Genomic DNA, 27,406 nt, shown 5'->3' on the forward strand with positions numbered 1-27,406 from the left:
TGTATTTGATGTTAGGGAAGTGTTCAACTTAACATTTTTGCGTGTGGATATCCAGTCTTTCCAATGCTGTTTGTTGAAAAGACTGTTTTTCCCCCCATGGAATGGTCTCAGCATTCTTATTTCTGGGCTCTCTGTTTTATTCCATTGGTTTACATGTTTGTCTTTATATTAGTACTATATATAATACATATATATATATATATTTTTGCTCCTGAGAAACCCACCAAAACTATTGGTGAATGCAGAATTTTGCTGCTTCTGTTTTTTGATAAATGGTGATTAATAAAACAGGAAAAGCATATGGGAAAAAATTCTGACCCCCTACCATACACAAATATTAATTTAGGATAAATCATAGACCTAAGTGGAAAAACATAAAACTTAAAAAGATTGTTTTTTCACTTTGGGACATGCAAAGTTTTCTTGGTAATAGAAAGATAATAACCATAAATAGAAAAATTAGATATTTTCACTTCAAAATTAAACATTTCTGCTTCTCAAATCATTATGAAGAAAATGGATAAAAATCAAAGACTTACAGAAAATGTTTTTCCTATCAACCAACTGACAGTTTTATTTTTTTAAGATTTATTTTACGTTTTGGTTGCGGCATGTCCTCATTGCTGCACACAGGCCTCCTCTAGTTGGGGCGGTAGGGGCTGCTCTTGGTTCAGGGGGCGGGCTTCTGTTGCAGTGCTTGCCGCTGTTGTGGAGCTCAGGCTCTAGGCACGCGGACTTCCAGAGTAGCCGCGTGTTGGCCCAGTAGTTGCAGCTCGTAGGCTGTAGAACGCTGACTGGCTGGTTGTGGCACACGGGCTTAGTTGCTCCGTGGCATGTGGGATCTTCCTGGACCAGGGATTGAACTGGTGTATCACAATGCAAGGTGGATTCTTAACCACTGGATGACCATGGAAATAGGAAGTACTAGTGATACTTGACTTAGAAGGCAATGGCACCCCACTCCAGTACTCTTGCCTGGAAAATCCCATGGACAGAGGAGCCTAGTAGACTGCAGTCCATGAGGTCATTAAGAGTCGGACACGACTGGGTGACTTCACTTTGACTTTTCACTTGCATGCATTGGAGAAGGAAATGGCAGCCCACTCCAGTGTTCTTGCCTGGAGAATCCCAGGTACGGGGGAGCCTGGTGGGCTGCCGTCTATGGGGTCACACAGAGTTGGACACGACTGAAGTGACTTAGCAGCAGTAATACTTGAAAGTACGTTGTCAGGAGTATACTTACGATAGAAACCAGATTCTAGGGACCTAAAACTAGTTGGGATTATAAATCACTAGTGTAAGGAAATAATTAAATTTTCTGATATTAATTGCACAAAATTCAAGCTTCAGTTTTTTTTTTGTTTTGTTTTGTTTGTTTTTAAGGCATATGTGAGACAGAAGGAGGGAGGGAGGGGAGAGATGCACAAGAGAGCAGGGACACATGCAGATGCAAGATTTCTTGAATATTAAGAAGGAATAGGATCAAAAACAAGAAATGAAGGCTTTAGGTTTTTGGACTTTGCTACCTTTTTGTCTAAGATGGAAGAATGAAGAATGGACAGGGAAGATACATACAGGCACAGAAACGCTAATAAACATGGAAGGGTGGCCGTTATGCCTCTAGCCCTCCATCCAGATGAAGGTGGAAGGTAATGAGGGAACTTTAAAGGGTTAAGGACTATAGGAATAGCTCTTAACTTTTAGAAGAAAAACATCAGGGTGTGTGAAAGGGGTCTAGTGTAGTTTGAATATGTTTCACATGTGGTTCTGGATTCTGATAATATCCTCCAGCCCCCTTTGACTCACTTAGGTCACTCCTAAAGTTTTATCAGTAGAGAATTAGCAGACATGGAGGAGAGGATTTTTAAGAGTTTAATTGAACTTTAACTAGAATTTGTGGTGCTTTAGTCTGCTTAGTTGAAATTACATGAGGGAGTTCATTTTCCCCTCTTTAATTCTTAGGGTTGTTGTTTAATAATAGATGATACCTCAGTGATCTGCTTGATATTTGTGTGTGTTTTGTGTCTGCCTGCTAGAAACTGAAAACACTGTACAAAAAAATCTTTGGACATGACAGTAATAAGAGTCTTCCCAGTTTAAAATACACTTAGTCATAAATTGAGTGCTTCCCAGGTGGCTTAATGATAAAGAATCCGCCTGCCAAGCAGGAGACATGGATTTGATCCCTGGATTGGAAAGATCTCCTGGAGAAGGAAATGGCAACCTACTTCAATATTCTTGCTTGGGAAATACCATGGACAGAGAGCCTGGCGGGCTGCAAAAGAGTTGGGGTTGCAAAAGAGTCGAACCATGACCTAGCAACTAAATAACAACAAAACAACCAAGTCATGAATTATATATATGCAAAATATTTAAGTAGTAATACCACTTAGTGCAAAATTCTGTAAAGCTCAGAGTAGGGTGATTACATTATGAGAAGTGGACTTGGATCCACTAATGGCTCATCAAATTAGTTTAATAGCTCACAAACAGCATTTTTTCCTTTTTAATGGATTAGAATGGACTAGAAAATACTGGAGCTTGCAGCATATAGTAATAAACAGTTGTGGAACTTTTAATATAAAATGTATGTATGTGTTGATTTGGGTGAAAATATATTTGTTACTGTGGATTGCAGTCAAAAAGTGTTGGAAATCCATCGTAGGTTATTTTGATAAATAATTGTGGACATTATAAAAACCTTTCAAGTCCTTACATTCATCTGCTTTTAGATTCGTTAAGTTTATATTTACATTTCAACTAATTGTTGTTGTTCAGTCGTGTCTGACTCTTTGCGACCAGATGGGCTGCAGCACAACAGGCTTCCCTATCCTTCACTATCCCTCGGAGTTTTCTCAAATTCATGTCCATTGAGTTCATGATGCCATCCAACCATCTCATCCTCTGTTGCCACTTCTCTTCCTGCCCAGCATCAGGGTCTTTTCCAGGAGTCGGCTCTTCACATCAGGTGGCCAAAGTATTGGGGCTTCCGCCCAGTATCAGTCCTTCCAGTGAATATACAGGGATGATTTCTGATTTCATCTCCTTGCAGTCCAAGGGACTCTCAAGAATCTTCTCAAAAGCTTCAATTCTTCAGCACTCAGCCTTCTTTATGATCCAAATCTCACATCCATACATGACTACTGGAAAAACTATAGCTTTGACTATATGGATCTTTGTCAGAAAAGTGATGTCTCTGCTTTTTAATACACTGTTTAGGTTTGTCATAGCTAATTATATAAATATATTTTAGATGTAAGTATATAAATACATATGTAAGTGTGCTTTTTTTTTTTTTTTGGTCTTAATAGGTGCAATGGATGAGCTTCATAGTCTGGATCCAAGAAGGCAAGAATTATTGGAAGCTAGATTTACAGGAGTTGCAAGTGGGAGCACGGGGAGCACGGGCAGTTGCAGTGTTGGAGCTAAAGTGAGTAAAATTGTAATCTATATTTGACATTTTTTCTTTGTATTAAAGTATGCATATTTTGTAAAGGATTTATATTTAACAAGTTAGTACTTACTATTATTTTTATAATGTATAGGAAAAAGTCCAGTGTTTGTATACCTGATTTCTAGTATAGCATATATGTTTTGCATATCATTTTACAAAAAGGCAAAATGGTTCTCTGAGGAGGCCTTACAAATAGATGAAAAAAAGAAAAGAAAGTGAAAGTGAAAAGCAAAGATATACCCATCTGAATGCAGAGTTCCAAAGAATAGCAAGGAGAGATAAGAAAGCCTTCCTCAATGATCAATGCAAAGAAATAGAGGAAAACGATAGAATGGGGAAGACTAGAGATCTCTTCAAGAAAGTTAGAGACACCAAGGAAACATTGCATGCAAAGATGGGCTCAATAAAGGACAGAAATGGTGTGGACCTAACAGAAGCAGAAGATATTAAGAAGAGGTGGCAAGAATACACAGGACTATACAAAAGAGATCTTCATGACCCCAGATAACCACAATGGTGCGACCACTCACCTAGAGCCAGAAGTCATGGAATGCGAAGTCAAGTGGGCCTTAGGAAGCATCACTACAAACAAAGCTAGCGGAGCTGATAGAATTCCAGTTGAGCTATTTCAGATCCTAAAAGATGATGCTGTGAAAGTGTTGCACTCGATATGCCAGCAAATTTGGAAAACTCAGCAGTGGCCACAGGGCTGGAAAAGGTCAGCTTTCATTCCAATCCCAAAGAAAGGCAATGCCAAAGAATGCTCAAACTACCGCACAGTTGCACTCATTTCACACGCTAGCAAAGAAGTATTCAAAATTCTGCAAGCCAGGCTTCGACAGTATGTGAACCGTGAACTTCCTGATGTTCAAGCTGGTTTTAGAAAAGGCAGAGGAATCAGAGATCAAATTGCCAACATCAGTTGGATCATAGAAAAAGCAAGAGAGTTCCAGAAAAATACCTACTTCTGTTTTATTGACTATGTCAAAGCCTTTGACTGTGTGGATCACAACAAACTGTGTAAAATTCTGAAAGAGATGGGAATATCAGACCACCTTACCTGCCTTCTGTGAAATCTGTATGCAGGTCAAGAAGCAACAGTTAGAACTGGACATGGAACAATGGACTGGTTCCAAATGGGGAAAGGAGTACATCAATGCTGTATATTGTCACCCTGCTTATTTACCTTATATGCAGAGTACATCATGAGAAATGCCAGGCTGGATGAAGCCCAAGCTGGAGTCAAGATTGTTGGGAAAAATATCAATAACCTCAGATATACAAATGACATTACATGTATGGCAGAAAGCAAAGAACCAAAGAGCCTCTTGATGAAAGAGGAGAGTGAAAAAGTTGGCTTAAAACTCAACATTCAGAAAACTAAGATCATGGCATCTGGTCCCATCACTTCATCACAAATACTTAGGGAAACAATGGAAACAGTGACAGACTTTATTTTTTTGGGCTCCAAAATCACTGCAGATGGTGACAGTAGCCATGAAATTAAAAGACACTTACTCCTTGGAAGAAAAGCTATGACCAACCTAGACAGCATATTGAAAAGCAGAGACATTACTTTGCCAACAAAGGTCCATCTAGTCAAAGCTATGGTTTTTCCAGTAGTCAGGTATGGATGTGAGAGTTGGACCATAAAGAAAGCTGAACGCTGAAGAATTTATGCTTTTGAAATGTGTTCGAAAAGACTCTTGAGAGTCCTTTGGACTGAAAGGAGATCAAACCAGTCAATCCTAAAGGAAATCAGTTCTGGGTGTTCATTGGAAGGACTGATGCTGAAATTGAAACTCCAATACTTTGGCCAGCTGATGCAAAGAAGTGACTCATTGGAAAAGACCCTGATGCTGGGAAAGATTGAAGACAGGAGGAGAAGAGGATGACAGAGGATAAGATGTTTGGGTGCCATCACTGATTGGATGGATATGAGTTTGAGCAAGCTGAGGGAGTTGGTGATGGACAGGGGAGCCTGGCGTGCTGCTGTCCGTGGGGTTGCAAAGAGTCAGATACGACTGAGTGACTGAACTGATACTATATTATGAGTATTTATGTTGTAATATAGCATAATAGGTTTCAAGAGTAAAAATGAATTTGGTAGATGCACTGTCTTTCTCCTGTTACATAATTTTCACCTTTCCTTATCCTTTTTGTTTCTTCTTTGCCCCTGTAACTCATGTTCCTGTTATATATGTTCCTATCTGTACAGTAATCCACTGCTGCTACCTCCTGCATAAAATGAGTAGTATATCTGTTATGGCTTCCAGTGGTAGATATCAGGTTGTCTCCAGCTCCCTGCTACCTCACATTGTGGTGAATTTCTTGTAACTGTTCTCTTTTGTGACTTAGTAAACATTTTTTTAAAATATATTCCTAACAGCAGAATTGATAGAGCATAGGACATGTATAGATTTAAATTGAATAAATAGTGTGTGCTATTTATAATGGTTGTATAAAACTAATTTGCATTCAGCAGAGTGCATGAGTATTTCTGTATCTCTGTATCTAAGAAACCCTTGGCATCATCCAGATTCCTCATGTTTGATAGCCCAGAAGGTATATTTTGCTGTGCTATGTGTCTTGCTGGGCTGCTGTGCTGCGCTAAGTCGCTTTATCATGTCCGACTCTTTCCTACCCCATGTAACCCACAAGACTTCTCTGTCCGTGGAGTTTTCTGGGCAAGGATACTTGAGTAGGTTGCCAGGGGATTTTCTCCACCCAGGGATTGAGCCCATGTCTCTTTTGTCTCCTGTATTGTTTACCATCAGAGCCACTGTTTTTCATATGTCCCTTGTATATTCTATATATTCCATGTTGATTACATACAGTGCAGATAACTTCTTTCATTTTGTCATGTCTGTTAGCTTTTTTTATGGTATCCATCATATCCACCATAAATACGGTACAGAACTCTTTAATGTTGTTATATTAAAACTCAATAATTTTTTTTGCTTTATGGTCTATACCTTAGTATACCAACTTTTGGTTTTACTAAGAAAAACAGTTGTCACCAGAAGCCATCTAGGTCAAATGATCTAGATCTAGATCTAGATCTAGATCTTTTTTGCTATGTTTATATTTTGTTATTTTACTAATTTTCAGCAATAAAAAATATAATAGCAACTTTATTAGAAATTTTAATATGAATTTAAACATACTTAAAAATCTCTTTGTATCAAGTAAATCTTGGTGCACAAGCATCATAAAAGATGAAGGATATTGTTGTGCATCCTTGGAGCTTAAAAATGGCCCAGGTTCTTGTTGCAGAACATTGTATGATCAAGTCCTTCAGTTGAATGAATTAGTGGATGAGAATACCATGTTTCCCTTTTTCCTCCTCTTAGAAATGTATTGTCCAGTTCATTGATTCTTGAATTTGAGAAAATTCATCTAAGATACTGACATTTGAAGACTCAGATTTTATTTATATGTTTATTGTCACCATCATCAGTTTTAGGTACTGTTATCTCTTCATATTTATTTTCTGATTTGTTTAATAAATGTAAATTATCACCTTCTCTTGATCGTCTTAAGTAGAAAATGAAAATTTTTTATTAGCTGGAGTTGATAAAAGCTAAAATCAGACTCCAAAGATAGTTTCTTAGTCATTTATATGTTTTTGAAAGATGATGCAGTACTTTGAGGTAAAGAAAATAACTTTATAATTTATTTATAAATTTATTTTATAATTTATTCACTATTACATCATCCTTTTAGTCATTAAATCTGTACTGTTTTTCTGTTTCTACTATAAATTATCACGAAGTTGCTCAAGACAGTACGCATTTATTATCTTATAATTCTATAGCATCTGAAGTCTGACCCAAGTCTCACTGGGCTAAAATCAAGCTGTCTGCGCTGCTGCGTGTCTCTCTGGGGTCTTGAGGGAGAACCGGTTTGCCATGCCTTCTGCAGCTGTGGGAGGCTGCCTGCATTCCTTGGCTGGTGGCGTCCTTCCTGCATGCTCAGAGCCAGCGGTGTTGCCTCTCTCTTACTCTTCTTTGACAATCACATGTAATGGACCATAGCCTAAAGGGCTCTTCACTTATAATTGCTAATATGATTAGATTGGGCCCACCTCAGTCTGGATAATCTGGTATAATTTCCCCATCTTAAAATTCTCATCCTTAATCACATCTGCAGAGTCCCTTTTGCCGTATACAATAACATTCTGGTGTTTAGGGCATGGACATCAATGGGGAGCCAATATTCTGCCTATCATATAATCATTCTTCTGTTTTATTTTAGAGGCTTCTCTTTGTTTCAGCATACTTGAATAATTGATGAACAATGATAAGTAATGACTTCCTTTTATGATATAATAACAAAATATAGGAAAGATAAGATCAGTAAGATCCCATAATGTATTTTGGATTTATGAAAGCCGGTGGACATCTGGTAATTAATTGCAAGGTAGAATGTGTTATATTCTATTAAAAATAAATTCCTATTTTTATTCTGTGGATGGTCTCAATAAAAGTCCTGAAATATTAATTATTATAAACTGACTTGAAAAAGAAGCCAGAAAGCTAAAGTTGGGTCCAGTGGACTCTGATGGTATTCTAAAAGTGAAATTCTTCCTTCCCACCCATGAGGCACAAATACAATTGCTTCTGTTTTATAGTTTTACTTTTACATTTATTCTTTAGCCCATTGAGGCCTCATCTTTTATATAATATTGATAAAGTTCAGGTTTTATTTTTCTCCACATAGTAAACCAGTTTTCTCCACTTCTTAAAGCATCCATATTTTCCCACTGATGTGTCATGCACCTGTATTATGTGTTGATTTGCCACGTGTATATTCTGAGCTGTCTGAAATTTACCTTACGTTCTGGTGGTCTTTCTGTGTTCTTCTGTCAGTATCACGTAAAGAATATGGTTGTGTTTTGGTATGTCTTGTTTCTGTGGTAAAGCAAGTCTCTCCTTTAATCTTCTTTTGTAAGATTGACTCAATTATTTATGGATCTTTATTCCCTCATGTAAAATTTGAGCATGTCTTTAGTTGTTAGCACTTGGGGATTATTCTTCTTTAATAACTCATTTGTATCTTTTTCCTTTAAAGATCAAATGGAATTTTTGTCTTAAATGCAGATTGATTTTTGGAGTATTGAAATGTTTGTAAGATTAGGTTGTCCCATCTAAGTACCTGAAATGTCTCTCCATTTGTTCAGTTCTCTCTGTAGAGTTATACAGAATTTTTGGCTATTTTTATGAATTTTTTTGGCTTATTTCTGGATACTTGAAAGTTTTGTGGCTGAAGTATTTTTTATATTTTCTAGTTAGCTCTTGGTGACCTACGAGGTTTTTTATTTTTATAGACTGGTGTTGTATTTAGTAGTCTTACTTTGGTCTCTTTCATTGGTTGTACTACTTTGTTGATTATTTAGATTTGTCCAAGAGAAATAGTTATTTTCCCCAAATTACAGTTTTATTTCTTATACTTCATGTGTGTGTGTGTGTGTGTTGGTCATGAGCTTCAGTACTATGTCTTGTCCTGTTCAAGAGGAATCATCTAAAGTTTGTCCATTAAGTATAATGTTTGCTGTAGGTTATGTGTATATAACCATGACCACATAGCAGAAGAGCTTTTCCATTCCTGGTTAGTTAAGAATTTTTTTGTTCATTTGTTTTAAAAATAGTAAGTGTAACAAATTTTAAAAAACATTGAACTTTGCATTTTGGGATAAACCCAACTTGGTTATGATCCCAACTTGGTTATGATATACTATTTTAAAAATTTATTAGATTTAATACATGACTAGATATTTTAGTTAGGATTTGTACATTTATGGTTGTAAGAGAAGTAGATGCACTGACCTGAAGAGTAATATTTTAGTGAGTTTTGACAAATGTATACACTTGTAGTAATCCACATCCTTTTAAGATATAGAACATTTTCATCACACCACCTTGTCTGTTTTATAAAACAGTATCACACTAGCCCCATAAAGTGAACTATTTTCTTGCTGTTTTTAATTTTTTCAACATCGTATATATGGTAGAAAATGTTCATGGGAAGATGAGTAGACGTTTACCTGTAAAACTGTCTTGTCCTGGGGTTTGTTGTGAAGAAAGGTCTTTCATTATCATTTAAATTTCATTAATATTAGTTAGTTTAATTAATCTATTTCAGTTAAGCTTTTCAGACTTATTAGTGGATAGTTATAACACTTTAAAAAAATCTCAATTCTTATTCATTTCTGTTTATTCTTTCAGATTCTGCTTTTCTGTTCATTCCTGCCAGAGCTCTAATTAAGTAACTGTTTCAAAGAATTTGGTTTTAATCTGTTTCAGTTTATTTTCCCCATTGATTTCTGTCATCATAATTTACTTGTTGGATTTGCTCTGTGGCTCTTCTTCCAGCTGTTGAGTTGAATGAGTTAGATTATTCATATGGCAACATAATTAATATACAATAAAATGTGTGGATTTTAAGTAACTTGTGCTGTAAGTTTTGTGAATGCATAAAATTGTGTAACCTCCACCACAATTAGGATGTAATATAGTTTTCAGAATATTCCCCCGTGCCCTTTTGTACTCTGTCCTTTAGGTTGCCTCTGGTAACCACTGATTTATTTACTGTTTTTATAGTTTTGCCTTTGCAAGCCTGTCATACAAATGGAGTCAGTATTATAAATATGTAACCTTAGATTCCGACTTCTTTTATCTTAGAAAAATGCATTCCTTTGAGATTCATCCATTGTTGTAATATTATCAATAGTTAATTTTTATTGTTAAATAGTGTTCTATTGTATAAAATATTGATATATTGATACATTTGTTTTTTAAATTTTTATTAAAATATAGTTGATTTACAGTGTTGTGTGTCAGGTGTACAGCAAAGTGAATTCAGTTATACATGCACACATATATGTATATTTTCTTTAGATTCATTTCCATTATAGATTATTACAAGATACTGAGTATAGTTCCCTCTGCTATGGAGTAGGTCCTTGTTGGTTATCTGTTTTTTATACTGTAGTGTGTAAAAATAAACCACAATTTTTTTTAAAATCCATTTCTACTAGATAAAGAGCATCTAGGTTATTTTAAGTATTTTAAGGATTACAAATACACTTGCTATAAACATTTGTATATTCACTCCTCTTAAGTTTAGTTATTTTGAGCTCTTCTTTTGTTATAGAATTAAATTTTTGCATTGTTTTTTGAAAATACAGTTTGTGTGACATCAGTGCTGAAATGTGCTCTGTTTTATAAACATTTCATATCTAATAGCTTCTAATTGTATTAGTTCAGATCTTGGAGATCTCCTTGTATTGTCGTATTTTTAAATCTTTAATTGTGATTATTGAGGTATGCATTTCAGCTTGTTGTTTATCAGTTTTGGCTTGATGTATTTTGATGCTACCTTTTTACATGCATATATCTTTTTTGGTTCTTTTCATGGCTACATAATTATTTTTTAGAAAATACTTGTTTTTTTAGATCTTAAGTACTGTCCTTGGCTTTGTTTTGGTTCATATTTGTCTTAGGTATGTTTTTTTTTTATTATTTTTAATTGTGTTTCTTATAGACAGTATGTCTCCTCTTTTGGATGGAAAATGAGCATTTTTCTCAAATGGTGGATTCAGTCTGTTACACCTATTATAATTATTTTTATTTTCTGACTTGGTTCTGCCATCTATTGGTTGATACCTTCTAATTGATATCTTCTTGACTTTCATTCCCTTCCACTCCTTGCTTTCCATTGGACAGGTGCAGTTTTTCCTGATGTTTTAAAGGTTATATGTTAAAAAAAAAAGTTACATGTTCTGTTTTTAGTTTTATGATGAAACTCTTTAATCATTTATTTCTGTTCTCTCTCTAACTGGTATTTATGCATTCCTGCATGGTCGCCTCTGCCCACCCCCCTCCCCCACCTTTTTGAAACAACTTTTTACTTTGAAAAGTAATACTATACTTATAGAAAAATTGGAAAAATTTTACAAGAATACTTATATACTCTCTATCTAGATTTAAGAAATATAAGCATTTTTGTCAATTTTGTGCTCATGCGTATATACACATCTCTATCATCTCTTTCAAGTATCACTGTGGTCTCTGTGATAAATGTGAACAGACCTATGGCTGATTTATGTTGCTGTTTAGTAGAAACTTAACACTGTAAAGCAGTTTTTCTTCGATTAAAAAAAAAACCCCAAACTGTAAACAGACCTTTTCAAGGAACCTTACTTCATTTTAGTGGGGCCTGGTACTTAGGAACCAAGCTGCTGCTGGTGCTGCTAAGTCACTTCAGTCGTGTCCGACTCTGTGCGACCCCAGAGACGGCAGCCCACCAGGCTCCCCCATCCCTGGGATTCTCCATGCGAGAACACTGGAGTGGGTTGCTATTTCCTTCTCCAATGCATGAAAGTGAAAAGTGAAAGTGAAGTTGCTCAGTCGTGTCCGACTCCTAGCGACCCCATGGACTGCAGCCCACCAGGCTCCTCCGTCCATGGGATTTGCCAGTCAAGAGTACTGGAGTGGGGTGCCATTGCCTACTCCGAGGAACCAAGCTAGGTATGCTTAATGTTATGTGGCAATCTCTTAGAAGAGTGTCAGCTAATGTAGGAAGAATATAGACTCAGAAAATCAACACAGTGTTTCCCAGTACTGATTAAGTTAAGGATCACCAATGGATGCTAAAACCATTTAGTAAAACGTTTTGGAGAACAGCGTTTTACAGGGTTTCAAAGTTTCACCCTATTGTTCAGTTGCCAAGTCCTGTCAGAACTCTCTGTGATCTCATGAACTGTAGCAACCTGGCTTCCCTGTCCTTCACTATTTCCCAGGGTTTGCTCAAACTCACGTTCATTGAATTACTTATGCCATCCAGTCCAACCATCCTACTGTCTGTCGCCGCTTTCTCTTGCCCTCAGTCTTTCACAGACAGGGACTTTGCCAGTGAATCATCTGTTCGCATCAGGTGGTCAAAGTATTGGAGCTTCAGCATCAGTCCTTCCAGTGAATGTGCAGGACTGATTTCCTTTTCGATTGACTGGTTTGATCTTGCAGTCCAAAGGACTCTCGTATCTTCTCTAACACCAGTTCAAAAACATCAGTTCTTCAGCGCTCAGCCTTCTTTATGGTCCAACTCTCACATTGTTATATGACTGTTGGAGGAACCATAGCTTTGACTATACGGACCTTTGCCTCTGCCTTTTAATATGCTGTCTAGGTTTGTCATTGCTTCTCTTCCCAGGAACAGGCGTCTTTTAATTTCATGATCACAGTCACCATGTGCAGTGATTTTAGAGCTCAAGAGAATAAAATCTGTCACTGTTTCCATTTTCCCCCATCTGTTTGCCATGAAGTGATGGGACCTGATGCCATTATCTTTGTTTTTTGAATGTTGAATTTTAAGCCAGCTTTTTCACTCTCCTGTTTCGCCTTCATCAAGGGGCTCTTCTGTTCCTCTTCACTTTCTGCCATTAGAGTGGTATCATCTGCATATCTGAGATCGTTGTTATTTCTTTTGGCAATCTTGATTCCAGCTTGATTCATCCAGCCCGGCATTTCACATGACATACTCTGCATAGAAGTGAAATAAGCTGGATAACAATATACAGCCTTGACATGCTCCTTTCCCCAATTTTGAACCAGCCCTTTGTTCCATGTCCAGTACTAACTGTTGGTTCTTGTCCAGCACACAGGTTTCTCAGGAGGCAAGTAAGATGGTCAGCTGTTGCCAACTCTTTAAGAATTTTCCAGTTTGTTGTGATCCACACAGTCAAATGCTTTAGTATAGTCAGTGAAGCAGAAGTAGATGTTTTTCTGAAACTCCCTTGTTTTTTCTGTAATCCTTCAGATGTTGGCAGTTTGATCTCTGGTTCCTCTGCCTTTTCTAAACCCAGCTTGTACATCTGAAAGTTCTTGATTGACGTACTGCTGAAGCCTAGCTTGAAGGATTTTGAGCATAATCTTGCTAGCATGTTAAATGAATGCAATTGTATGGTAATTTGAACATTCTTTGGTGTTATCTTTCTTTGGGACTGGAATGAAACCTGACCTTTTCCAATCCTGTGGTCACTGCTGAGTTTTCCAAATTTGCTAGCGTATTGAGTACAGCACTTTCATAGAATCGTCTTTTAGGATTTGAAGTAGCTCAACTGGCATTCCATCACCTCCACTAGCTTTGTTTGTAATAATGCTTCCTAAGGCCCACTTGACTTTACACTGTAGGATGTCTGGCTGTAGGTGAGTGACCACCCCATTGTGGTTATCTGGGTCATTAAGACCTTTTTTGTATAGTTCTTCTGTGTATTCTTGCCAACTCTTCTTAATCTCTTCTGCTTCTGCTAGGTCCTTGCTGTTTCTGTCTTTTATTGTGCCCATCTTTGCATGAAATGTTCCTTTGGTATCTCTTTTTCTTGAAGAAATCTCTAGTCTTTCCCATTCTGCTGTTTTTCTCTCTTTCTTTGAATTGTTTACTTAAGGCTGCTTTCTCATCTCTCCTTGCTATTCTTTGGAACTCAGCATTCAGTTGGGTTTATCTTTCTCTTTCTCCTTTGCCTATTTTTTTTTCTTCTTTTCTCAGCTATTTGTAAGGCCTCCTCAGGCAACCACTTTGTCTTCTTGCATTTCTTTTTCTTGGGGATGGTTTTGATCACTGCCTCCTGTGCAGTGTTACAAACCTGTCCATAGTTCTTCAGGGATTCTGTCTACCAGATCTAATCCCTTGAATCTATTCTTCATCTCCACTGTAATCATACAGGATTTGATTTAGATCATACCTGAGTAGCCTAGTGGTTTTTCCTGCTTTCTTCAATGTGAGCCTGAATTTTGTAATAAGGAGCTGATGATCCGAGCCACAGTCTGCTCCAGGTCTTGTCTTTGCTGACTGTATAGAGCTTCTCCACCTTTGGCTGCAAAGAATATAATCAATCTGGTTTCAGTATTGACCATCTGGTGATGTCGATGTGTAGAGTCATCTCTTGTGTTGTTGGAAGAAGGTGTTTGCTATGACCAGTGTGTTTTCTTGGCAAAACTCTATTAGCCTTTGCCCTGCTTCATTTTGTACTCCAAGGCCAAACTTGCCTGGTACTCCAGGTATCTCTTGACTTCCTAGTTTTGCATTCCAGTCCCTATCATGAAAAGAACATTTTGGGCATTGGTTCTAGAAGGTCTCATAGGTCCTTATAGAATCGTTTAACTTCAGCTTCTTTGGCATTAGTTTTTGGGGCATAGGCTTGGATTACTGTGATGCTGAATGGTTTGCCTTTGAAACGAACCAAGATCATTCTGTCATTTTTGAGATTGCACTAAGTACTGCATTTTGGACTCCTGTTGGCTATGAGCCTACTCCATTCCTTCCAAGTGATCTTGCCCACAGTTGTAGATATAATGGTCATCTAAATAAAATTTACCCGTTTCCATCCTTTTTAGTTCACTGATTCCTATTTGTTGATGCTCACTCTTGCCATCTCCTGTTTGACCACTTCCAGTTTACCTTGATTCATGGACCTAACATTCCAGGTACCTATGCAATATTGTTCTTTATAGCATCAGACTTTACTTTTATCCCCAGTCACATCCACAGCTGGGCGTCCTTTCTGCTTTGGCCCAGCCTCTTCATTCTTTGGAACTATTTCTCTAGTCTTTCCCAGTAGCATATTGGACACCTACCATCCTGGGGGGCTCATCTTTCTGTGTAATATCTTTCTGCCTTTTTATACTGTTCATGGGGTTCTCAGTGCAAGAATACTGAAGTGGTTTTTCATTCCCTTCTCCACCCTATAGATTAGTTATTAATTATAAAAGAGCAAATGTGCCTTTAAAGTAGAAAGATGTGTTGATTACCACCATAGTAAATAAGGTTAAGCTTTGCACTAGTCATGTCACAGAGAGCTTGACATGTGCATCTCGAGGGTGATGTAATAGGAATAACACTGATCACTTCTAGTTTTCATTGCAGAAAAGTTTGATTTGAATTTAATCATGAGGAAATACCCCTGGGGCATCCTGGTGGCCAGTGCCATGAAGAGCAAACAGAAGTAGAGGGACCATTCTAAGTCGGATGAGACAAAAGAGACTTATTAGCCAAATGCAGTGTGTGACTCTAGATCCTGATTTCTTCTTGGATTGGAAGAAAAACAATTTTAAAGGACATTTTTGAGACAACGGAAAATTGGAGTGTGGAGTGTATGTTGGATGATGATACTGGACTAATGTTGGTTTTGTTGTTCTTTGGGGGATAAGCTTGTATTTTAAAAATACTTACTTAAATTTAATAGTACAGGTAAAGATTAGAGAGGGCTTCCCTGGTGGCTCAGTGGTGAAGAACCCGCCTGCCACTGCAGGAGATGTGGATTCGATGCCTGGGTTAGGAAGATCCCCTGGAGGAGAAAATGGCAACCCACTCCAGTATTCTTACCTGGGATTTCGCATGGACAGAGGAGCCTGGCAGGCTACAGTCCATGGGGTATCAAAAGAGTCAGACACGGCTTAGCAAATAGACAATAACAAACAACAGAACCTTACAGGATGTCAGATAGTGGTGAGCAATGACTCTTACAGTGTTTTTTATTTGAATTGATAGTGATAACGTGCCTGTGAAATGCATTGTTAATACGAGTCAGATTTTAATAATAGCAACACCAGGAGTTTGTAATGTAGAAATAAACCTATTTGAAGAATCAAATTTCTGATAATGATCATGCTCTGAGAGAAGAGGAATGAGGGAGAAAGATAAGAAAATCATCTAGGAATATAGAATAGTTCATTAAGATTTGATTTTTAGGGTTATATGTTTCCTGAAAGTAAGAAAGTAGTAAGCAGAAGAGCAGAGATACTATACATAGAACTTTTACTATGATGGGGTATAGGAGGAAGAACAAAAAGAAACTTAGTCTAATAAATATGAGGAAGAAAGAGGAAACATTTTTACCTGCTTTTATACAATATAGTAGAAGTAAAGCCAAGTGTATATTATGATAAAAAAAAATGAGAATCTATCTTTAGGCAGTTGACAAGAAACATACCCCCAAAATGACAAAGACTGGAGTTGACCCGAAAGAAAATATTTCAGATAATCATAAAGTAAAAGACAGTAGAATCAAATACAAATTTGAGATTAGTATCTCCTCAACTTCAGACCCTTCCGAAGACTTACCATCACAGTTAAAATGAAATGGTCATAGTAGATCTTCTGATCTAGCTCTAGACTACCCTATTTGACTAACTGTCCCAATACTGCACTCAAACTGGTTTATTTGCCAGTTGGCTCAAATACACTTACCTAACTTCAGGTTTCTGCTCAAATGTCACCTCTTTACATAGGCATTCTATGATGCTCTGTGTATGATATTCCTATACCACTCTTCCTTCCTCCACTTAGTTTTTAAGAAGTACTTACTGGTTTCTTCAGTTCAGTTGCTCAGTCGTGTCTGACTCTTTGCGACCCCATGATTTGCAGCACACCAGGCCTCCCTGTCCATCACCGACTCCCGGAGTTCACCCAAACTCATGTCCATCGAGTCGGTGATGCCATCCAGCCATCTCATCCTCTGTCATCCCCTTCTCCTGCCCGCAGTCCCTCCCAGCATCAGAGTCTTTTCCAATGAGTCAACTCTTCGCATGAGGTGGCCAAAGTACTGCAGTTTCCACTTTAGCATCATTCCTTCCAAAGAAATCCCAGGACTGATCTCCTTTAGAATGGACTGGTTGGATCTCCTTTGCAGTCCAAGGGACTCTCAAGGGTCTTCTCCAACACCACAGTTCAAAAGCATCAATTCTTTGACGCTCAGCTTTCTTCACAGTCCAACTCTCACATCCGTATATGACCACTGGAAAAACCATAGCCTTGACTAGACGGACCTTTGTTGGCAAAGTAATGTCTCTGCTTTTGAATATGCTATCTAGGTTGGTCATAACTTGCCTTCCAAGGAGCAAGCGTCTTTTAATTTCATGGCTGCAGTCACCATCTGCAGTGATTTTGGAGCCCCCCAAAATAAAGTCTGACACTGTTTCCACTGTTTCCCCATCTATTTCCCATAAAGTGATGGGACTGGATGCCATGATCTTCGTTTTCTGAATGTTGAGCTTTAAGCCAACTTTTTCACTCTCCACTTTCACTTTCATCATAAGGTTCTTTAGTTCTTCTCAACTAGTTACTGGTTTCTTAATGTTTGTTTATTGTCTGTTTCGCTTCTTATAGTGTGAACTTCATGAGCACTTGAATCTAAGTCTTTTCCTATTATATCCCTAGCATCTACGACAATTGTAAGGCCCTCAATAGTTATTTCTGAATGTGTGAAAGTGTTAGTTGCTTAGTTGTGTCCAATTCTTTGTGATTCCATGGGCTGTAGCCTATCAGGCTCCTCTGTCCATGGGATTCTCCAGGCAAGAATAGTGGAGTGGGTAGCCATTCCCTTCTTCAGGGGATCTTCCTGACCCAGGTCACCTGCATTTCAGGCAGATTCTTTACTATCTGAACCAACAGGGAATCCCTTTGAATGTATGAATGAGTATCAGATGAAACAGTCTCGAAAAGCCTGAATGGAACAGAGGTAGATACTATTTAAGGATTGTGCTGTGCTGTGCTTAGTTGTTTAGTTGTGTCCAACTCTTTGTGACCCCATGGACTGTAGCCCGCCAGGCTCCTCTGTCCATGTGGATTCTCCAGGCAAGAATATTGGAGTGGGTTGCTATGCCCTCCTCCAGGTTATCTTGCTAACCCAGGGATTAAACCCAGGTCTCCGATTTCCCATTGCAGGTGAATTCTTTACTGTCTGAGCCACCAGGAAGAAAGATATGACAGTGAAGAACTTTTATATATCAAACAGTTCCAAAAGTATATGTTGAATTTATTAAAGTAGAGCTATATTGAGGGGTTTTAATATAGTTCTTTTGGATTTTGTTCAAAAATATATAAAAGAGCAAGGCCATAGAATTTGTACAATATGATCATACACACAACAATCAGTACTCTTCATTCAAAGATTCTATTATTACAAATTCACATATTTGCTAAAATTTATTTGTAACTTCAAAACCAAAACTTCCATTGCTTTTGCTGGCCATTCAAGGGCCGGCACATATGTAGAGTGGTGAAAAATTTGAGTCACCTGAGGCTAAACAAAGTGACACTCTGCCTATATTTTAAGCTCTTATACTATAAACAAGTTGTTATTTTCTCAGTTTACTTGATGCCATATTTCTCCACATTTTTGTGCTTTTTATTGGTAGTTTTCCTGTTTAAAATAGCCCCTCAGGGTTGTAGTAAAGTGTTGTGTAATGTTCTAAGCACAAGAAGACTGTGATGTGCCTTAGGAAGAAAATATGCTTGTTAGATTAGCTTCATTCAGGCATGAATTATACTGTTGTTTGCCATGTGGTCAGTGTGACAGTATATATTAAATAAAGTGTCTTTAACCAGAAGCACACTTGTATATGAAACAAGGTTATGTATTGATCGGTTGGTGAAATTGTGATGAGAACCTTGCAGGAACCTAATCCTGTAGTTCTTGTAGCATCAAGAATTTATCATTTGTTAATTCAGTGTTCATAGCTGATAACAAACACTAGAAGAGAGAGAACTTAAGTTCTATCATATGCTACTTCTTTTCTCTTAATCCCAAGATTGCTTCACCTGTTTCTTTTACTTGCCCCACATCCTTGTGGCATGAGTTTGTGGCTCTGTTGCAGAATTATAGGTAGAAAGTAAATGTACATGCTATAAACTATACTAATGTATAGTGTATCTACCATTGTGGGATAAAGAGCCAATGTAAAGATTTATTTTCTTATATTACATAGTAAGGAGTTACACACAATTTAAAGAATAAGAAAGTTTATTATTTAAAGTATCTTTGAAGATACTTTGAAAATAAAAATATATCAGGAAGCAGGAGAAGCTGTGATGCCAGTGAGCTAAATTCTTCTTCTTTCATTGCAAGGTCCATAAAGAATTATTGAAATGTAGTAGTATACTGTATAGTGGAAACTCCGCACCTGTTTGAAAGAAAGGAAGTAGCAAAGAAAAATGGGAAATGAAGCTATCTACATGTTGATTTGAAGTTTTTCCAATGTGTATTAACAGAAAAGAAAGCAATGAAGGACAATTACCTTTTGAATAAGAAGGGAGAAATCAATGAACGTATATTTAATTTGTTAGTGGAGACATAAAGTCTTAGATGATAAAAAATGAACTGAAGTAGCTTGCATTGCCTGTTGAAAATTTGAATTGAAAACATTTTTTTTAAAAAGTGGTTACCTCAGTGTCAGTTCAGTTCACTTTAGTCGCTCAGTCGTGTCTGACTCTTTGCTATCCCGTGGACTGCAGCACGCCAGGCCTTCCTGTCCATCACCAACTCCCAGAGTTTACTCAAACTCATGTCCATCAAGTCGGTGATGCCATCCAACCATCTCATCCTCTGTCATCCCCTTCTCCTCCTGCTCTCAATCTTTCCCAGCATCAGGGTCTCTTCAAATGGGTCAGCTCTTCACATCAGGTGGCCAAAGTACTGGAGTTTCAGCTTCAGCATCAGTCCTTCCAATAAATATTCAGGACTGATTTCCTTTAGAATGGACTGGTTGGATCTCCTTGCAGTCCAAGGGACTCTTAAGGGTCTTCAGTACCACAGTTCAGAAGCATCAGTTCTTCAGTGCTCAGCTTTCTTTATGGTCCAACTCTCACATCCATACCTGACTACTGGAAAAACCATAGCCTTGACTATATGGACCTTTGTTGGCAAAGTAATATCTCTGCTTTTTAATATGCTATCTAGGTTGGTCATAGCTTTTCTTCCAAGGAGTAAGCATCTTTAAATTTCATGGCTGCAGTCACCATCTGCAGTCATTTTGGAGCCCCCCAAAATAAAGTCTGTTGCTGTTTCCATTGTTTCCCCATCTATTTGCCATGAAGTGATGGGACCGGCTGCCATGATCTTAGTTTTCTGAATGTTGAGTTTTAAGCCAACTTTTTTACTCTCCTCTTCAGTTTTCATTGAGAGGCTCTTCAGTTCTTCTTCGCTTTCTACCGTAAGGGTGGTGTCATCTGCATATCTGAGGTTATTGATATTTCTCCTGGGAATCTTGATACTGGCTTGTGCTTCTTCCAGCCCAGCGTTTCTCATGATGTACTCTGCATATAAGGTAAATAAGCAGGGTGACAATATACAGCATTGATGTACTCCTTTCCCCATTTGAAACCAGTCCATTGTTCCATGTCCAGTTCTAACTGTTGTTTCTTGACCTGCATACAGATTTCTCAGGAGGCAGGTCAGATGGTCTGGTATTTTCATATCTTTCAGAATTTTCCACAGTTTATTGTGATCCATGCAGTCAAAGGCTTTGGCATAGTTAATAAAGCAGAAATAGATGTTTTTCTGGAACTCTCTTGCTTTTTTGATGATCCAGTGGATATTGGCAATTTGATCTCTGGTTCCTCTGCCTTTTCTAAATCCAGCTTGAGCATCTGGAAGTTCATGGTTTATGTACTGTTGAAGCCTGGCTTGGAGAATTTTGAACATGACTTTACTAGCATGTGAGATGAGTGCAATTGTATCGTAGTCTGAACATTCTTTGGCATTGCATTTCTTTGGGATTGGAATGAAAACTGACCTTTTCCAGTCCTGTGACCACTGCTGAGTTTTTCAAATTTTCTGGCATATTGAGCGCAGCACTTAACAGCATCATCTTATAGGATTTGAAATAGCTCAACTGGAATTCCATCACCTCCACTAGCTTTATTCGTAGTGATGCTTCCTAAGGCCCATTTAACTTCGCATTCCAGGATGTCTTGACACTAGGTGAGTAATCACACCATTGTGATTTTCTGGGTCATAAAGATCTTTTTTGTATAGTTCTGTGTATTCTTTCCACCTTTTCTTAATATCTTTTGTTTCCATTAGGTCTATACTGTTTCTGTCCTTTATTGAGCCCATCTTTGCATGAAAATTTCCCTTGGTATCTCTAATTTTCCTGAAGAGATCTCTAGTCTTTCCCATTTTATTGTTTACTTCTATTTCTTTGCAGTGATCACTTAGGAAAGCTTTCTAATCTTTCCTTGCTGTTCTTTGGAACTCTGTATTCAAATGAGTATATTTTTCCTGTCAGTATAGTAGGACTGATCAGGGAGGGAAAAATTTACATTTCTATAATGAAATTTTTTCTATGTGCTTGTGTTACTTGTATGTTTTAAAAACCATCTTGTGAATATTTGCAAAAATTTTTTTCTGCTTTGAAGACGTCAAAAGTCTGTGAGTTTGTGCTTACATGTGTGCTTACTGTATATCTGAATGTATAAATGATTACATAATCATTTATAGATTCTGTTAAGCTCTCACCCCCACACTCTTTTCCTTAACAACTTGAAACTTTTTGTATTGCAATATAATTCATAGACTGTAAAATTGACTCTGTGAAAGTGTATTTTTCAGTGGTATCTAGTATATCACAAGGTTGTTCAGCCATCACCACTGTCTAATTCCAGAATATTTTTATCACCCTCAAAGGAAACCCTATAAACATTTACAGCAATTCCTCATTTTTCTGCTTTCTTCCCCTGCTCTTTGTCCCCTGGAAACCACTAGTCTACTTTCTGTCTCTATGGATTTGCCCCTTCTGAATGTTTCATGTAAATGGAATCAATCATACAGAACATTGCGTTTAATGTCTGTGGCAGGTTTTTTCACCTGGTTGAATATTTTCAAGGTTCATGAATATTATAGTATGTGTTATTACTCATTTCTTTTTATTACTGGATGTTTCATTATATTGATGTGTTTCACATTTTGTATATTCATTCGCAGTTGGTGGACATTTAGGTTGTTTTTATTTTTTTTACAGGAATAATGCTGCTGTGAATATTCTGATACAAATTTTCGTGTAGACGCATGTTTTCAGTTCTCTTAGGTATATACCAAGGAATGTAATTACAGCATTGTGATAGTGACACAGGAAAGAAAATAGACGAGTGGAAGAGAATAGGGTCCAGTAGCAGAGCCATTCATATACACTAACTTAATGCATGACAGAGGTGACACTGCAGTGCAGTGGGGACAGTGGGGCCTTTTGTAACAGGTAATGCTGGATCAACTGAATCTCCACATGCGAAAAAAATGACTCAGATCATCACTGCTTGCCATCACAGAAAAATCATTTCCAAGTGATTTGTAGATCTGAAGATGAAAAATAAAAACAGTAAAGCTTTAATAAGAATAATGACAGATTCATAAATGGGTCACAAAAGGCTGTAGTCATAAAGGAAATCATTTGATAAATGCAGCTATGTTCAAATGATACCAATATATGAGTGGAAGGGAAAATCATAGAGGATTCATACCCAGAATATGTAAAGAATTCCTACAGCTCAAGAAGGAAAAAGACACACAAGGGTCAGAGCTTTAAAAGCCTGTAAGGAAAATTAGATGAAGCATGCCCCATTCTTCTAACCCTACATTCATTCTTCATAGAGGCGGTACTTCTCACCTGTAGCTTTTTATTATACCACGTATGTTTTACCTTTTTATGTTTATATTTCTAAATAAGATTATTACAGCTCTTCGTGGGTTTTTTTAGTTTCTTTTGGTATTTATTGACTTCCTTTTATAAAAGATGCGGTGTAACACTTAACATTATCCAACCCTCAAGCTTCTACAACCCTATCCTAATTTAGATATATTTTAGTTTTTGGTTAGATCATTATTTCATTGTTTATATTATGACTAAATTTTATTCACAGCTTTGAGATTCCATGATTATGTTTCTATTAATACTTTTGTACAACTTTTTGTTTTTCCTAGAGTTGACTTATTTCTCTAGTTTATTAGTATTCATGTAAGCATCCATATAATCTCTAGCACTTATTATCAGTCTTTTTTCAAATATGTTTATTTACCTATTTTCATCTTATTTTTCTGCTGGCATAGCCTTTGACCCATAGCTCAGTAGGTAAAGAATCTGCCCATGATGCAGGAGACCCAGGTTCGATCATTGGGTCAGGAACATCCCCTGGAGAAGGAAATGGCAACCCACTCCAGTATCCTTGCCTGGAAAATCTCATGGACACAGGAACCTGGTGGGCTGCAGTCCGTGGGGTCGCAAAGAGTTGGGCACGACTGAGCAACTAGTTACTTACTTACTTACAGCCTCTGAAATCTAGGCTAGTTACTCTCTGTGTCTTCTGGGTGCCTGTCATCCTGGAATCACTCTTATTTTTCATCATGGGGATTCATTCTGTGTCTGTCCCATGTTTGAGCTCGTTTCTTAAATGCCCTATTTTCATCATTCTTGGTTTATTCTTTTGTTTGTTGGTGCAGATTTTCTAGTCATTTCCTAAGAAAAGGTAAATGAGTAGTCAGATATGTGAGACCTTGGGTATTGTCCTCTTCCCACTTAGCTGTTAGTTTGGGTGTAGGATTCTAGGTTGGAAATCATTTTAACAGAATTTTGAAGGCATTGTTCCATTGCCTTCTAGCTTCTAGTGTTACTCCTGAGCACTCCAGTGCTGCTCTTCCTCCTGATCAGTGTAGATTTTCCTGTTAATTCTTCTCTAGAAGCTTCACATCCTTGGTATTTAAATTTATTATAATGTGTGTTGGTATAGATTTTCCTTGAACCAGTGTGATTCAGAAGTGTGTCCTTCCAATCCAGAAACTAATGTTTACTAGTTCTTTAAAAGTTTCTTCAATTATTTCTTTGATAATTTTACCTCATTAGTTATCTTTCTTTTTTCTGGAACTCTTATTTGGAACAGTACCTCTTGGACAGATTCTCTAGTTTTCTTTTTTTCTTTTATTTTTTTCTCTTCCTGGGAAGGTTTCTTCAGCTTTATCTTTGAATTCATCCAGTTTATTTTCTGTGTGTTTCTGCTATCATATTTTTAATTTCCAGGAGTGGTGTTTTGGGTTTTTTGGGGGGGAAGGGAGGAGTGGGGGTGGGTGGGTGTTCACTCTCTCCTTTTTTTAGCTTAAAAGTTATTTATTTATTTATTTGATTTTGACCACACTGTGCGGCATGCAGGATCTTAGACTCCAACCAGGGATGAAACTGGCTTCCCATGCAGTGGAAGTGTGGCGTATTAACTGCTGGACAGCCAGGGAAAGTCCTTTAGGATTGTTCTTAAAATGTTTCATTTTCGTAGTTTGCTGTTACTAGGGTATTCAGTTCAGTTCAGTCGCTCAGTCGTGTCCGACTCTTTGACCCCATAAATTGCAGCACGCCAGGCCTCCCTGTCCATCACCAACTCCCGGAGTTCACCCAAGCTCATGTCCATCGAGTCGGTGATGCCATCCAGCCATCTCATCCTCTGTCGTCCCCTTCTCCTGCCCCTAATCCCTCCCAGCATCAGAGTCTTTTCCAATGAGTCACTCTTTGCATGAGGTGGCCAAAGTATTGGAGTTTCAGCCTCAGTATCAGTCCTTCCAATGAACACCCAGGACTGATCTCCTTTAGGATGGACTGGTTGGATCTCCTTGCAGTCCAAGGGACTCTCAAGGGTCTTCTCCAGCACCACAGTTCAAAAGCATCAGTTCTTTGGTGCTCAGCTTTCTTCACAGTCCAACTCACACATCCATACATGACCACTGGAAAAACCATAGCCTTGACTAGACGGACCTTTGTTGGCAAAGTAATGTCTCTGCTTTTGAATATGCTATCTAGGTTGGTTATAACATTCCTTCCAAGGAGTAAGCGTCTTTTAATTTCATGGCTGCAGTCACCATTTGCAGTGATTTTGGAGTCCCAAAAAATAAAGTCAGCCACTGTTTCCACTATTTCCCAATCTATTTCCCATGAACTGATGGGACCAGATGCCATGATCTTAGTTTTCTGAATGTTGAGCTTTAAGCCAACTTTTTCACTCTCCTCTTTCACTTTCATCAAGAGGCTCTTTAATTCTTCTTCACTTTCTGCCATAAGGGTGGTGTCATCTGCGTATCTGAGTTTATTGATATTTCTCCTGGCAATCTTGATTCCAGCTTGTGCTTCTTCCAGCCCAGCGTTTCTCATGATGTACTCTGCGTATAAGTTAAATAAGCAGGGTGACAATATACAGCCTTGATGTACTCCTTTTCCTATTTGGAACCAGTCTGTTGTTCCATGTCCAGTTCTAACTGTTGCTTCCTGACCTGCATATAGGTTTCTCAAGAGGCAGGTCAGGTGGTCTGGTATTCCCATCTCTTTCAGAATTTTCCACAGTTTATTGGGATCCATACAGTCAAAGGCTTTGGCATAGTTAATAAAGCAGAAATAGATGTTTTTCTGGAACCCTCTTGCTTTTTCGATGATCCAGCAGATGTTGGCAATTTGATCTCTGGTTCCTCTGCCTTTCCTAAAACCAGCTTGAACATCCGGAAGTTTATGGTTCACGTATTGCTGAAGCCTGGCTTGGAGAATTTTGAGCATTACTTTACTAGTGGGTGAGATGAGTGATAGTTTTATTTTTGTATGAAGTTTTTTTTCCTGCTTCCTGGGTTGTCTTTTGCCTGTGGGCTTAAAAAAATTTTTTTTGTTTATATTTTTCCGATATCTGGTGATATGGGGCCTTCTTCATATCTATACGTTAGGCACTGGAACACTTACTGAAAGTGTTGTTTGAGTAGGCAGGATTTACTTCAGTAGGATAAGTTGACTGGGTCCTTCTTCTGAGAGATTTTTGATTCTTGGTGTCTGTAAGTCTTGTCTCTTAAACGATGGTTTGTTTTCCTAGAGAGAAATTCTGTAATCTTCAGCCTGAAGAGTTTAAGTTTGGCTGCCGCCTTTCTAGTTTAGCACAGAAAGGTGCCAAGTGTCTTCATGTAGTGTGTAGCTGTGCACCCAAGGCCTCTCTTTCCTCATCTGCGCCTTACGTGTCTCAGTCCAGAGTTCCCCTGGCTTCCATTTCCAGAGGTGAAGTCTGACTTCCAGTACCAGTTGTGACAAGCTAGCTGTCAGTCGTATCCTTTTTTGTTCTCATGAATGTAATGTGTTTTTTTTCCCTGGCTGCTTTAAGATTTTTTTTTTTGTAAGTTTTTTTTTTTTATTTTGAGGTATAAGTGATGTTTAAGATTACATTTAGATTAGATCACATGTATACAATATAATAATTCCATATTTGTGTATGTTGCAAAGTGATCACCACAGTCTAGTTAACATCACCATACATGGTTACAATTGTTTTCCTTGTGATGAGGATTTTTAAGATTTACTTTCTCAGCAACTTTCAAATATGCAAATATAATATTATTAACTATTGTTGCCATGCTGTACATTATATCCCCAAGACTTATTTATTTTATAACTGGAAGTTTGTACTTTTTGACCCCATTTATCCATTTCTCCCCCATCCCCCACTTGTCTCTGGAAACCACCAATCTCTTCTCTATATCTTTGAGTTTGGGCTTTTAAATTTTTATTGTTTTTTTAAGATTCCACACGTAAGTGAGATCAGAAGGTATTTGTCTTTCTCTGACATATTTCCCTTAGCATAGTGTCTTCAGGTTCTATGTTGCCACAAATGGAAAGATTTCCCTTTTTCTTAATGGCTGATTAGTGTTCTTATATACATATATATACATGCACACAGCACATTTTCCTTACCCATTCATCAGTTGATAGACACTTAGGTTGCTTCCATGTCTTGTCTATTGTAAATAATGCTACAGTGAACATTGAGGTGCAGATACAATTTTGAGTTACTATTTTAATTTTCTTCAGATAAACATGCAGAAATGGAATTCCTGAAACATATGGTAGTTCTTGGCAAGGATATGGAGGCTTTCCAGGTGGATCAGTGGTAGAAAAAAATCTGCATGCTAATACAGGAGATGTGGGTTCTATCTCTGGGTCAGGAAGATCCCCTAGAGGAGGAAATGGCAACCCACTTGAATATTTCTCCCTGGAGAATCTCATGGACAGAGAAGCCTGGTAGGCTACTTTGGGGTCACACAGAGTCGGACATGACTGGGTGTGCACACATGCGCGTGGTAGTTCTGAGCTTTTCTGAGGATACCCCACAGTG

At 37.8% G+C, this 27,406-nt stretch overlaps 1 protein-coding gene across 6 annotated transcripts in view; it reads left to right on the plus strand.

Annotated features, from left to right (window-relative positions):
* Nucleotides 1-27,406, plus strand: part of TLK1 (tousled like kinase 1) — a 180,498-nt gene that overhangs the window by 64,570 nt on the left and 88,522 nt on the right. For 5 of the 6 annotated variants that reach the window (XM_055572258.1, XM_055572262.1, XM_055572261.1 and 2 more), the window contains exon 2: nucleotides 3,312-3,430. In XM_055572258.1, coding sequence (XP_055428233.1) covers nucleotides 3,312-3,430 — 119 coding nt within the window. Of the gene's footprint in view, nucleotides 1-3,311; nucleotides 3,431-27,406 lie in introns of those variants that run through there. The other variant, XM_055572263.1, reaches the window with a different exon arrangement.

The sequence above is a fragment of the Bubalus kerabau genome, chromosome 3, assembly GCF_029407905.1.
Source record: "Bubalus kerabau isolate K-KA32 ecotype Philippines breed swamp buffalo chromosome 3, PCC_UOA_SB_1v2, whole genome shotgun sequence".
Taxonomy (NCBI): Eukaryota; Metazoa; Chordata; class Mammalia; order Artiodactyla; family Bovidae; genus Bubalus; species Bubalus kerabau.